The sequence below is a fragment of the Anomaloglossus baeobatrachus genome, chromosome 8 (assembly GCF_048569485.1).
Source record: "Anomaloglossus baeobatrachus isolate aAnoBae1 chromosome 8, aAnoBae1.hap1, whole genome shotgun sequence".
Lineage (NCBI taxonomy): Eukaryota > Metazoa > Chordata > Amphibia > Anura > Aromobatidae > Anomaloglossus > Anomaloglossus baeobatrachus.
In genome coordinates this window covers 39619179-39632430 of record NC_134360.1, presented here as the reverse complement: position 1 = coordinate 39632430, position 13252 = coordinate 39619179, and the positions used below count along the sequence as shown (strand labels likewise).

Genomic DNA, 13252 nt, shown 5'->3' with positions numbered 1-13252 from the left:
GGATATCTGCTGCCTGCCTGGATATGAATGTATAGGCAGACTCTCTGCTTTGGATATGTGTAATGTAAAGCAAACATCATGGAGGCCGTGGGATAATGACCACCTTTCCTGTTGTCCTCTCCATTAAAGATAATCACTGTCACAAAGATGACGGAAATAGCATGCGTCATGTGCCAAGCCATTGGATGTACTTTTTAGCAGCGCAGTTTGAGTACCTGAGAATGAGGGGATCTGGGAGGAGCAAGACCCCAACATATAATAACACAAGGAGACGCACAAGGTTTCAATTCTTATTTAGAACATCCATTCTCAGGGATTTGTAATAAGTGAAAGCGGTGATGCCCTACCAGCCTATTTCACGTTGTGAGGGCTATGAATGGTGGAAACAGAAAGGTATAGAGCGGCTAACTTCTATTTTGGAAGGTGAGATGGTCGTCATTCTCCCAACTCCGGGAGAAATTGAGGCGTTTTCACTGTTGTACATTTGTGCACTTACAAGGCCTGGAGGTGACAGGTGAGAGAAACCCAGATAAAATATGATATGGATAATTTTGGCTGGAGTTATCTGGATGCAGTACTAGACATGTGAGAGCTGTTCCACCTATAGTCCACAAAGTGCCCTAATTTCACTGTGACATTGGCGTAAGAAGGGGCTCGGAAATCCCAGGTGCTGATACATTCAGTGTACCTGATGGACCTGCCATAAACTAGAAAGTAACAGTCATTCCCTTCCACAATCTATCAATGGACATGAACAGATCAATTCACAGGAGCCTGGTATGGTGCCAAAGCCAGTAGTCAGTATCTGCTGGGCGGGAGCCGTGAGATGCACCTGGTATCTGCTGGCATTTCTGATTTATCGTTCCTATGGGAGACTCAGACATTGGGTGTATAGCTTCTGCCTCCGGAGGACACATAAAGTACTACACTAAAAAGTGTAGCTCCTCCCTCTGAGCATATACACCCCCTGGATAACCAGATCTAGCCAGTTCATTGCTTTGTGTTCAGGAGGCATACATCCACACATGCATTCTCATCTGATTTTTCATTTTGGAAAGTTTTTGAAAAAAAGCGGGTCCAAGTCTGGACCCCCGGCATGTTCCTTCTCACCCCACTGTGTCGGCGGTGCTGTTAAGGTTGATTCCAAGGCTGCAGCCTTACATGCCGCGCTCCTTCACCATCCCTCGGGCTCTGGCTTGAAGTGGGAGCCAGCACGGTTCTCCTTGCTTTGCAGGAGGCCGGTCTCCATCTGCAGCCCTTCAGGATCCTGCTGGACGGAGCACTCATCCCCAGGGACTTGGAACCCTGCGTCTCAGCAAGCTAAGTATCTGAGACGTTTATATTCGGGGGGTCCCTTGTACTTTATTGTTGGGGAGAGTGTGCTGTGTAACTGTTCTGACATTTCCGGCCGGTTCTCTGGTTGTCACCTGAGAACCGCGCCGATGGGGCCTGCACGCCGGCCGCATCGCTTAAATTTAGGCCCCGGCTTCGCCTGAGGCCTACTTTCGATTTCACTGCCCTTGCATGTCAATCATGCAGAGGGACAGTGCGGCTCCGCCCAGCGGCCGTTCGGCACAGGGGAGGGACACTCCTCTGAGTACATGTCCCCTCCCCTGTAAATCTCCTTGGCCCTCCAGATCCCGCTCTCAGAGCAGGTCCCGCCCCCTCTCCTCGCTCCAGCGCCATTTTATCAGCGTTTCTCTCTGCGATCGGCGCTGGCTGCAGCATCCCTGCTAAGCTGCTTGGGTGTCCGGGCTGTGGGATCTGGAGGGCACACAAACGGTCTGGTAAGCCACAACCTCCGGTTGTGGACCTGCTTATATACTCTCTGGGGGTCATTCTGGCTCAGAGCCCCCACTTCAGCAGCATGTCTCACACAAGGAGCAAGGCTGCAAGGCTGTACTCAATATGCACTGCATGTAAGCTCGTGCTGCCTGAACCGAGCACATAACCACATTGTGATGCCTGCTCTAACCTGACAATGCCTCAGCCTGGAATCGCACCCACAGTGGTCCCTCCGGCTGCTCCGGCTCCAGTGGCTGAACCCCCGGCTTGGGTAGAATCCTTCTCTAGCTCAATCTCCCAGTCTTTTGCCGACTCCATGGGAAAGCTGTCCCGGACTTTGCTGAACATGCATCAGCCCCCTTCTCAGGGCGCCTCTGCTGCTAGGGCTCTCTCAGTGGAGCTCAGAGGATTCTTCATCTGGTCCCAGACCCCATCCTCCTAAGAGGAGACGCAGGGCTCCCTCTCCTTCCTCGTCCTGCGGCTCTGATTCAAGAGCTGACTCGCAGGACGAGGAGGATGCCGTTACTGGGGGCTCGGAGGCTACCTCCATGTGCCCCATTGATCTGTCCGAAAGTGACTCATATGTTAGTGATTTGATTGCGTCCATTAATTCTGTACTGGACCTCAATCCGCCAGTATCAGAGGAACAACCCTCTCTGGCAGAAAAGCACCAGTTTACCTCGCCTAAGAGGACAAGGAGTGTGTTCTTTAACCACTCCAGTTTTCAGGCCACTGTGACCAAGCCTAGGGCCTGTCCTGACAAACACTTCCCAAAGCGTGGTTCTGATGACCGTTTTCCCTTTCCACCTGAGGTGGTCAAGGAGTGGGCTCATTCACCAAAGGTAGACCCTCCGGTGTCTAGACTCTCAGCCCGGACAGTTGTATCAGTGGCTGATGGCACCTCTCTTAAGGATTCCACTGACCGCCAGGTTGACCTTCTGGCCAAATCTGTATATGAGGCGGCAGGGGCCTCGTTCTCCCCATCTTTTGCAGCAGTGTGGGCTCTCAAAGCCATCTCTGCTTCTCTAGAGGAGATGCATTCCCTCGCCAGGGAATCTATGCCCGAAATGGTTGCCTTAACTTCCCAAGCTTCAGCCTTTTCATCCTACGCCATGTCTGCCATGCTGGAGGCTTCTCACCGCACTGCGGTGGCTTCGGCTAATTCCCTCGCTATCCGCAGGATCTTGTGGCTTCGAGAGTGGAAGGCAGATGCTTCTTCAAAGAAGTACCTTGCTGGGCTCCCTTTTGCTGGGTCCCGGCTGTTCGGTGAACAACTGGATGAAATTATTAAGGAAGCTACTGGAGGGAAGAGTACTTCCATGCCACAGACCAAAACCAAGAAACCTGTCCAGGGTAGAAACCAGTCGAGGTTTCGTTCCTTTCGTTCCTCCAACTGGTCATCCTCTAAGCCCTCGGCCTCGTCCACTAACTCAGCCAAGGACCAAAGACCCAACTGGCGCACAAAGGCGCGTCCACAGAAGACCGCAGGAGCTGCTGCCACTAAGGCAGCCTCCTCTTGACTATCTGGCCGCGCCAGCAACGTCCTTGGTCGGTGGCAGGCTCTCCCACTTTGGCGACGCTTGGTTTCAACACGTCTCCGATCAGTGGGTGCGGGATATCATCTCCCACGGCTACAGGATAGAATTCTCTTCCAGCCCGCCAAACAGATTTTTTTCTGTCAACTCCCCCCTGCTCCAAGGCCGCCGCCTTCTCTCAGGCCGTGGCATCCTTGCAGGCCAACGGAGTAATTGTACCGGTTCCCGCCCGGGAACGGTTCAGAGGTTTCTACTCAAATCTCTTCCTAGTCCCCAAAAAGGACGGTTCCTTCCGGCCCATCCTGGATCTCAAGCTTCTCAACAAGTATGTTCAGGTGCGGCATTTTCGCGTGGAGTCTCTGCGATCAGTCATTGCCTCAATGACCCAAGGAGATTTCCTGGCATCCATCGACATCAGAGATGCCTATCTGCATGTGCCAATTGCAGTTTCTCACCAGCGTTGGCTACGTTTTGCAATCGGAGAGGAACATTTTCAATTCGTGGCTCTCCCCTTCGGGTTAGCCACGGCCCCTCGAGTATTCACCAAGGTCATGGCAGCAGTGGTTGCGGTTCTGCACCTCCAGGGGTTGGCAGTGATTCCTTACCTGGACGACCTTCTAGTCAAGGCTTCATCCAGCGCAGACTGTCAGCGGAGTGTCTCGCTCACTCTCGCCACTCTAGTCCAATTCGGGTGGCTTGTCAATCTGCCCAAATCCACTCTGACTCCGACCCAGAGGCTCACGTACCTAGGGATGCAATTCGAGACTCTGCCGGCACTTGTGAAGCTGCCCTTAGTCAAACAGCAGTCCCTCCATCTGGCGGTGCGCTCTTTGCTGAGGCCCCGCCGTCATTCCATCAGGCACCTAATGCAGGTGCTGGGTCAGATGGTGGCGTCAATGGAGGCTGTTCCCTTTGCCCAGTTCCATCTGCGTCCTCTGCAGCTGGACATTCTCCGCTGTTGGGACAAGCGGACTTCCTCCTTGCACAGGTTAGTGGCTCTGTCTCCACAGACCAGGGGATCCCTTCAGCGGTGGCTTCGGCCCCTCTCTCTTTCTCAGGGACGCTCCTTCCTGGCCCCGTCCTGGGTGATCCTCACCACGGATGCCAGTCTATCCGGCTGGGGAGCGGTATATCTCCACCACAGTGCGCAGGGCACTTGGACTCCGTCCGAGTCAGCCCTCTCGATCAATGTGCTGGAAACCAGAGCTGTGCTTCTAGCTCTCTTAGCCTTTCACCACCTGTTGGCGGGCAAGCACATCCAGTCCAGTCAGACAACGCGACAGCGGTTGCCTACATCAATCACCAAGGCGGGACACGCAGCCGCCTGGCAATGTTGGAGGTTCAACGCATCCTTCAATAGACGGAGGACTCAAAGTCCACTGTATCCGCAGTCCACATCCCAGGCGTGGAAAACTGGGAAGCAGATTATCTCAGCCGTCAAACCGTGGACGGTGGCGAGTGGTCCCTGCATCCGGCAGTGTTTCGGTCAATCTGCCGCAAGTGGGGCACTCCGCAAGTGGATCTAATGGCATCCCGGCACAACAACAAGGTTCCGGTTTACGTGGCTCGCTCCCACGATCCTCAGGCCTTTGCAGCGGACGCTCTGGTTCAAGATTGGTCCCAGTTTCGTCTGTCCTACGTGTTTTCCCCTCTAGCTCTCTTGCCCAGAGTCCTGCGCAAGATCAGAATGGAGGGCCGTCGGGTCATCCTCATTGCTCCGGACTGGCCCAGGCGAGCTTGGTACCCAGACCTGCTCCATCTGTCCGTAGAGGTGCCGTGGCATCTCCCGGACCGTCCAGACCTTCTCTCACAAGGTCCGTTTTTCCGCCAGAATTCTGCGGCTCTCAGATTGACGGCTTGGCTCTTGAGTCCTGGATCTTGACGACTTCTGGTATTCCTCCTGAAGTTATCTCCACTATGACTCGGGCTCGGAAGTATTCCTCGGCAAAAATCTATCACAGGACCTGGAGAATTTTCCTGTCCTGGTGTCGCTCTTCCGGCCATGCTCCTTGGCCTTTTTCCTTGCCGACCCTCCTGTCCTTTCTACAGTCCGGTCTGCAGCTAGGACTATCCCTCAATTCCCTCAAGGGACAAGTCTCGGCTCTGTCAGTGTTGTTCCAGCGGCGTATCGCCCGGCTGGCTCAGGTCCGCACCTTCATGCAGGGCGCGTCTCACATCATTCCGCCTTACCGGCGGCCCTTGGATCCCTGGGACCTCAATCTGGTCCTCACGGCCTTGCAGAAACCCCCCCTTTGAGCCTCTTAGGAAGGTTTCTTTGTCTCGTCTTTCACAGAAAGTGGTCTTTCTGGTGGCCATAACTTCCCTCAGGAGAGTCTCTGATTTGGCTGCGCTCTCTTCGGAGTCACCTTTTTTGGTTTTTCATCAAGACAAGGTGGTTCTCCGTCCGACTCCGGACTTTCTCCCTAAGGTGGTTTCTCCTTTCCACCTTAACCAGGACATTTCCCTGCCTTCCTTTTGTCCGGCTCCTGTTCATCGCTTTGAAAAAGCGTTGCATACTCTGGATCTGGTGCGGGCGCTCCGGATCTATGTGTCTCGCACCGCTGTTCTTAGGCGGTGCACCTCTCTTTTTGTGCTAACCACAGGTCGGCGTGACGGCCTCTCGGCTTCTAAGCCGACCTTAGCTCATTGGATTAGATCGACCATTTCGGATGCCTACCAATGTACTCAGGTGCCTCCCCCGCCGGAGATCAAGGCACACTCGACCAGAGCTGTCAGTGCCTCTTAGGCTTTCAGGCACCAGGCTACGGCTCAGCAGGTCTGTCAGGCTGCCACTTGGACTAGCCTGCATACCTTTTCAAAGCACTACCAAGTGCATGCTCATGCTTCGGCAGATGCGAGCTTGGGCAGACGCATCCTTCAGGCGGCTGTCGCCCACTTGTGAAGTTAGGCTCCGCCTACTTCTCAGTTTTCTGTTTATTCCCACCCATGGACTGCTTTGAGACGTCCCAATGTCTGGGTCTCCCATAGGAACGATAAAGAAAAAGAGAATTTTGTTACTTACCGTAAATTCTTTTTCTTATAGTTCCGTATTGGGAGACCCAGCACCCTCCCTGTTGCCTGTTGGCAGTTTCTTGTTCCGCGTGTTATCACCGGCTGTTGTTGTAGACAGAGGCTCCGGTTGTTCCGGTTCTTGCTCTATCTCTACTTGTGGGTGGCTATTCTCCTTCAGCTTTTGCACTAAACTGGCTAGATCTGGTTCTCCAGGGGGTGTATATGCTCGGAGGGAGGAGCTACACTTTTTAGTGTAGTACTTTTGTGTGTCCTCCGGAGGCAGAAGCTATACACCCAATGTCTGGGTCTCCCAATACGGAACTATAAGAAAAAGAATTTACGGTAAGTAACAAAATTCTCTTTTTTGATTGGCCGGCCTGGCGAAATATCATGAGTGTCGCTCTGTAACCATGATGTCACGCTGGGTCTAAAAATCAGAAGAGGAGCCAAGGACGCGGGCAGCAGCTAGGAGGTATGTTTCGGTTTCTAACCGAGGAGAGTGGGTTGAGGTATGTTCTGTATGGTTTTAGAAACTTCAAAAAAAAACAAAACCTCTTCAGTAAAAAAAAAAAAAAAAAAAAAGTAACAGTTTCTTAGCTGCAGTGGCTGATACCAGAGAACAGTAGATTACATTCAACAAACGGATCCAAAGACATACAGATAGGGAATTTAGATTCTGAGTCCTAATGGGGACAGTGTTGCTGATGTAAAGTGATTTAGAATATGTTAGCGCTGTATAGAAATAAGGATTGATTATTGTATGTGTGTATGTGTATATGTGTATATGTGTATATATATATATATATATATATATATATATATATATATATATATATATATATATAATGTATGTGTGTGTGTATATTATATATTATATATATAATATATTATATTAGTATGTATGTATGTGTATGTATGTATGTGTATGTATGTATGTGTATGTATGTATGTATATGTATGTATGTATATGTATGTATATGTATGTATGTGTATGTATGTATGTATATGTATGTATGTATATGTATGTATATGTATGTATGTGTATGTATGTATATGTGTGTATGTATGTATGTATGTATGTATATGTATGTATATGTATGTATGTTATATTTTTTTTTACTTCTCTACTCATCTTTTTCATTATTTCCCCTTTTTCCTCTTTCTCAGTTATGGATGTGCAAGCCTTCGAGCGATTGCTGGGCCCCTGCATGGACATTATGAAGAGAAACATCACACATTACGAGGAGCAGCTGGTGGCATTATTTGGTTCTAGTATGGACCTTCGGGATCCAGGAAAGTAGGCACCTTGTTACCTCAGTGCCTTTTCTGTTCAAGACACAGACACAAGCCTCCTGTCAGCTGTACAACAAGGGACAAAGCGCCACCACGGGACAGACTCTGCGGCTGTCGTCTTGGGCATTTTTTTTTTGGTTTTTTTTTTTAATTTTAGGAAACTATTTACAAATGGAAGAATTCAGCACCAGAGGCCGGGGTAGAAATCCAATCTGTGTGATAATTTTGCTGCTGAGATCCCATACTAAGACCATCTATAAACGTGCCTTTTTATAAAAGAATATACTGCCCTGCTCCAGAACGACGGGTCTCGGAATATCCCCCCTGCGGCTCCCCTGCTCTCTGCTGCTTCGGCGTCCTTGCGTGCTCGTTAGGTTTGCTTTATGCTTAGCTTTGTGGCTTTCTCAATTTCGTGAGACAAGACCCCCCGAGTCATCTCCCACCACAGCCACCTTGATACTTACTGATTTGTTTAAGAAGGTATTTATTATTTCAGAAAACATTTTCCCATGTCAAGTTTGATTCTGCAGGAACCAAATGCTAAGACCCCCTCCCGCCCCTCCACACCAATCACTGACACACTGCGGCAGAAGCGCTCAGCTGGGATCATTGCCCCTCAGCACGGCATTCTACTAAACACTTCTGCCACTTAGTGTCTGACCCAGACCCTCGCCGATCTACACTTCTGACATGTCCGTTTTATGAAATAATGGTTCCCTTTAATTACTCTGTTAAATCCTAAAATTATCACCTTTACTGTTGGCACTTTTTTTTTCTTTTTCACTTCCGATTTTATAAATTCGGCGTTTTAGCAGACCTTCCCCCTCCGAAAGCCAGAAACCATCTGTGAAGAGGAAGTAGTGTTTTTATAAAATGTTGCCCTGTGACGTCATCATACGGCCGTGACTTTGTGGCACTCGGTGGGGATCCTGCATTCCTGTGGAGCGCAGTGACGGCTCTGCTCATCCTGCAGGGGTTGGCGTACTAGTTTTAGATCGCTTTTAAACTTGAAAGTATTTATTAAAGTCAGATTTGTAGCTTCCCCCCTCCCCCGTCCTTGGTTTTCATACGGTACGCATTTTTATCTGGCAGGATTTGTTACTCAGTTTTCACTGCGTTCCTTTTTTCTTTGTCCCCTTTTGGGTAAAGTATTAACATAAAGTAGTAATTTTCATTTTTGAGTCACACCATGCAGTATTTCTAGGTAGTGATTTTCCCGCCATATTGTCCCTGGTTAGCTGGAGGTGACTGGTAAAGCTCGGATGCTGAAGGTTCCTGACAGCGCAGCCACGTACTGATCCTATAAGATGAGGAGCACAAGTTCCTGCTCTTTTCTGATGGGATCTCGTCCTCATTGTGTCTCTAAGCTGCCTGACTGCATTTTACAATCTTCCCCTAGTGCCTTATGCAGACTTACAAGCCTTTCCATTTCTTTGTTAGGCTTCTTCAGGATGTAACATAGACGGCGACTAAGAGCCAGTCAGCTAGTGCATGTAGTACTAAAAATGCAGTCCCGGAGCTTAGGACTCCCACACTCCGCCCGGGAAAACCTACGAGTATTAATGAGGTTCGTAGTGAAGGATTGACGGACGCAAAAGACTAATGTCCAGGAATTATTCACTTAAAGGGGCCCACCAGGTAAAACTGATACTGCGATATGTCCTTGTTCACACTCCACCCTTCTCAGACACGACCGGCTTCTTTTTATTCCTGGACACCTCCTTTACAAACATTCCCTTTTTTAAATAGAATATCCCTATAACTGCTAATGCATCAGACAGCCGTGTTCACACTCTGCATTGCTTACTGCACCACTTTCTTTTGTTTGTTTTCTTTGCAACCTTGTACTTAATTAGGGGGGGGGGGGGGACACGACAACTTCAGAAACACCAGAGAGGTCAATCGGGAGAACTCAGCAGCAAAGTGTCTCTGGGGGGAGGGAACGGGACGTCGGCCGTTCTTACTCCTGCTGTCGATGGAAGGCGTTTATTTGTATTTTCCCCACTTTCTCCCCTTAGGATTCACCTTTTTTCTTGCTGACCACTTTTTTTTTTTTCTTCTTTCATGTCACCGCACATAGTTCACATTTTAATATGTCAAATTTATTGCTCGGGTTTAAACACAAACTATTCTGCACAGATAAAAACTTACAAAAAAAATTACATCTGAATGTCCCCGTCACTCTTCTCCTGTTTCCAGATGAACTTGTTTGTTTTTTTTTGTTTTTTTTTATCGACAGGTGTATGTATACCAGTTTTGCCAAAACTGATTATTTTTACTTTTATTTTTTTTTCTCCAAATTTCAGAATTTTCTTTTTTTGGGGTGGGAGGGTGGGTTAAAATTCCATTCAGCTCCCGGGGGGGGTCTTGCAGCGTGGTTTTGCTGTATTTTCTGCTGCAGGATGTCTTTACGTTGTCACCTTTCTTTCTCCTTGAGGCCTTCCTTTTTGGTTTCTAGCGATAGTTTTAGTTCAGGCTACAGGGCTATATTGAGGGATGCGGCTCCGCGTGTTCAGTCTGTAATCTAGTATGCGTTTTTGAGGAGAAAAAAAAAAAAATGTATAAAGAAGTGGAAATGCACTATCCGATTTTTACCCCCGTTTGCTTATACCAACACACAACTGACTTTCTGCCTAAAAGAAGCTACCTCAAGGTGTTAAGTGCTTTGCAAAATGATTTCACCTGTGAATGCGCCCCACGTGTTACTACTGCTCATTTTTGTGTTGCATTGGTATGTACCCGTCATTAGAGCACAATACAGGCGGCCACTTGGGCTAATGCACTGGTATTTGGCCAATGAGTGTAGAGGGGGGGGTATGATCACCAGGGCAGAGCTGAGTTAGGCCCCGTTTTTGCCTTTTTTTTTTTTAAAGGGGTTAACTAAGATTTATTAAAAAAAAGTGGCTGATTTCTTTGTAAGATGGCGCCATCTCTGTCTACAGGTTGTGTGTGGTATAGCAACTTGGACCCATTCACTTCAATGGAGCTGGTCTGAGATACCTGCCACCACCCATAGACATGTCCACTGCTGTTTACTGATTAAAGCAGACATGTTTTTCTTACCCTGGACAATTCCTTTAATCGGGCAGTCTCCAACCTGATGCTATTATAAAATAAGCATGACTGTCAGGGCAAATTAGGGGTGGTTGGTTGTTGCCTTAAAGGGATTGTCCAGTATTCTATTACCAGGATTGCTATTCTCCAAAAAACAGCACCACCTCTGTCTGCAGGTTGTGTCTGGTATTGCACCTCAGCACTCTTGGAGAAAATTGAGCTCCGCTGCAATATCGCACCCAGCCTGTGCTGTTTTTCGAAGAAGGCCGCCATGGGGGGGAGGGGTTTCACTCTTGGACACAGCAGTGGGGTCAGGTGACTTCTCTGCCCTTTTGATTGGCTGTTTGGAAAAAAACAAAACCCAAAAACTGTGTATCCTTCCTGACGTAAGATGGTGTCCTGGTGATTTGCCGCTAAGTTCTAGCAGATTGATGGCCGACATTGTCCACTCCCAATAGATGGCTGCCTGCACCGCTTGCACGTGACAGACCCTCCTTAAAAACAAGTTTGGTTCTGTTCTGGGATTTTCACGTCCTTTTCACTCCAACAGTATTTACCAGAGAAAGGGAAGTGATGGGGAATCCTCAGTATTGAACTTCCTGCGCCGTCATGTGACCCGCTTCTTTCCACGGGATTTCTGCGATTTACGTTTTATTAATAAATGGCAAAATTCTTATCGAGTCGTCTGGTCCATAGTCTTATTCAGCTCCTCCGATCTTTTCTCCGGATATTCTGCACTGTGCGACACTGTCTTCTGTTTTTGGGGGGTGTATTGGATACGGCGCGGTCGCTCGGCTCCGTGTACAGCTGTGCGCCATTTTCTGACACATTTGGGTATGCAATGTTTGATTATTAAAATAAAGCAAGATGACAATTCAAGGTTTTGTGCCTCATCCCTCGGCCTCTTAACCCTTTTCCTGATGTTGGTGTCATATATGAACATCTGCTGGAGATTCATCCAGAGCAGCACCATGTAAAAGTGGAGCAAGTAGCAAAAGAGAAGAAAAAAAAATATATAAATATATATAATTTTTTTTATATATAACTCTTTAATAATATATTTTTTTTAATTTTTTTATATAAAAATTATATATTTTTATAAAAATATATATATATAATTTTTTTATAAAAATAGATAATATATATATATTATTTCTTCGGCGCTCCATTGGGAGACCCAGACGATTGGGTGTATAGCTACTGCCTCCGGAGGCCACACAAAGCATTACACTAAAAAGTGTAAGGCCCCTCCCCTTCTGGCTATACACCCCCCGTGGGATCACGGCTGCTCAGTTTTCAAGCTTTGTGCGAAGGAGGTCAGACATCCACGCATAGCTCCACTGTTTAGTCAGCAGTAGCTGCTGACTATATCGGATGGAAGAAAAGAGGGCCCATACTAAAGGGCCCCCAGCATGCTCCCTTCTCACCCCACTTTTGTTGGCGGTGTTTGTTAAGGTTGAGGTACCCATTGTGGGTACGGAGGCTGGAGCCCACATGCTGTTTTCCTTCTCCATCCCCCTGAGGGCTCTGGTGAAGTGGGATCTTACCGGCCTCCAGACTCTGAGGCCGGGCTCCATCCACAGACCCGGAGATCCTGCTGGATACGGAGTTGGGTACCATCAGGGACAAGGCCCTGCAACATTCAGGTACTCGGTGTCCCCGTGCAGACAGGCACAGACACACTCCAGCGTTGCTGGGTGTTCTAGTGCGCCGGGGACAGTAGCGCTGCGCGCCTGGGTTTTACTCACTGCAGCTTAGCTGAGTGAGTTTATGTGGGGAACTACCGCGCCGGCCGCCATGGAGACAGCGGCGCGGCTGAGACTTGTGGTGCGCCGGGGACTTCGCGCCGACCGTGCTTTTACGACGGCAGCGCTGATAAATCTAGTCCCCGGCTTCTGCGGCCTAGTTACGTTCGTTCCCGCCCCCAGCCCTGTCAGTCAGGGCAGGGGAGAGACGCTGTACAGTAGTCAGCGCCGAGGGCTGGAGTCTTATTTACATACTCCAGCCCTCTCACTGGGCACAGTGGGACGCCAGTTCCCGCTCTTTGTCTGCAGCACGCCCACGGCCCGCCCCTCTTCACAGGACGCCGGCAGCCATTCCTGCACGCAGTCTGAGCTGGAGAACGGACATAGCCCTGGGAGACCCAGACAGGGGATTCTGGCGACCACACAACCGCTATTAAGCGGGCGGTAAGCAGCACCTAAGTGCTGACCCCACTAGTGCCACAGTGTTGTTTTGTGTACTTTTGTTTGTACATATATATATATATATATATATATATATATATATATATATATATATATATATATATATATATATATATATATTGCACTGTACGGTCGCTTCTTGGCTTATACCCCTATATTGCTCTGAGGAGACAACAGCATGTCATCCGCAAAAAGCAAGGGTGCCAAGGCACGGGCTTCATATGCTGCCTGTACCGCGTGTGGGGCTGATCTACCGGCAGGTTCCACTGACCCCCATTGTGTGCAATGTTCGGTCCCTGTGCCACTTCGTCAGCCGGAGTCTATGCTAGTAGTGGCCCAGGCAGAGACGCCTGTGAACCCTGCCCC

The 13252-nt window shown here is 48.9% G+C and overlaps 1 protein-coding gene across 1 annotated transcript in view; it reads left to right on the top strand.

Annotated features, from left to right (window-relative positions):
• PRKAR2A (protein kinase cAMP-dependent type II regulatory subunit alpha) overlaps positions 1–11558 on the top strand; it is a 62365-nt gene extending 50807 nt beyond the window's left edge. Inside the window, exon 11 of the mRNA XM_075321495.1 lies at positions 7500–11558. Within this exon, the coding sequence (XP_075177610.1) occupies positions 7500–7633 (134 nt within the window). The 3' untranslated portion in view covers positions 7634–11558. The remainder of the gene's footprint in view (positions 1–7499) is intronic.
• Positions 11559–13252: the final 1694 nt, after the last annotated feature.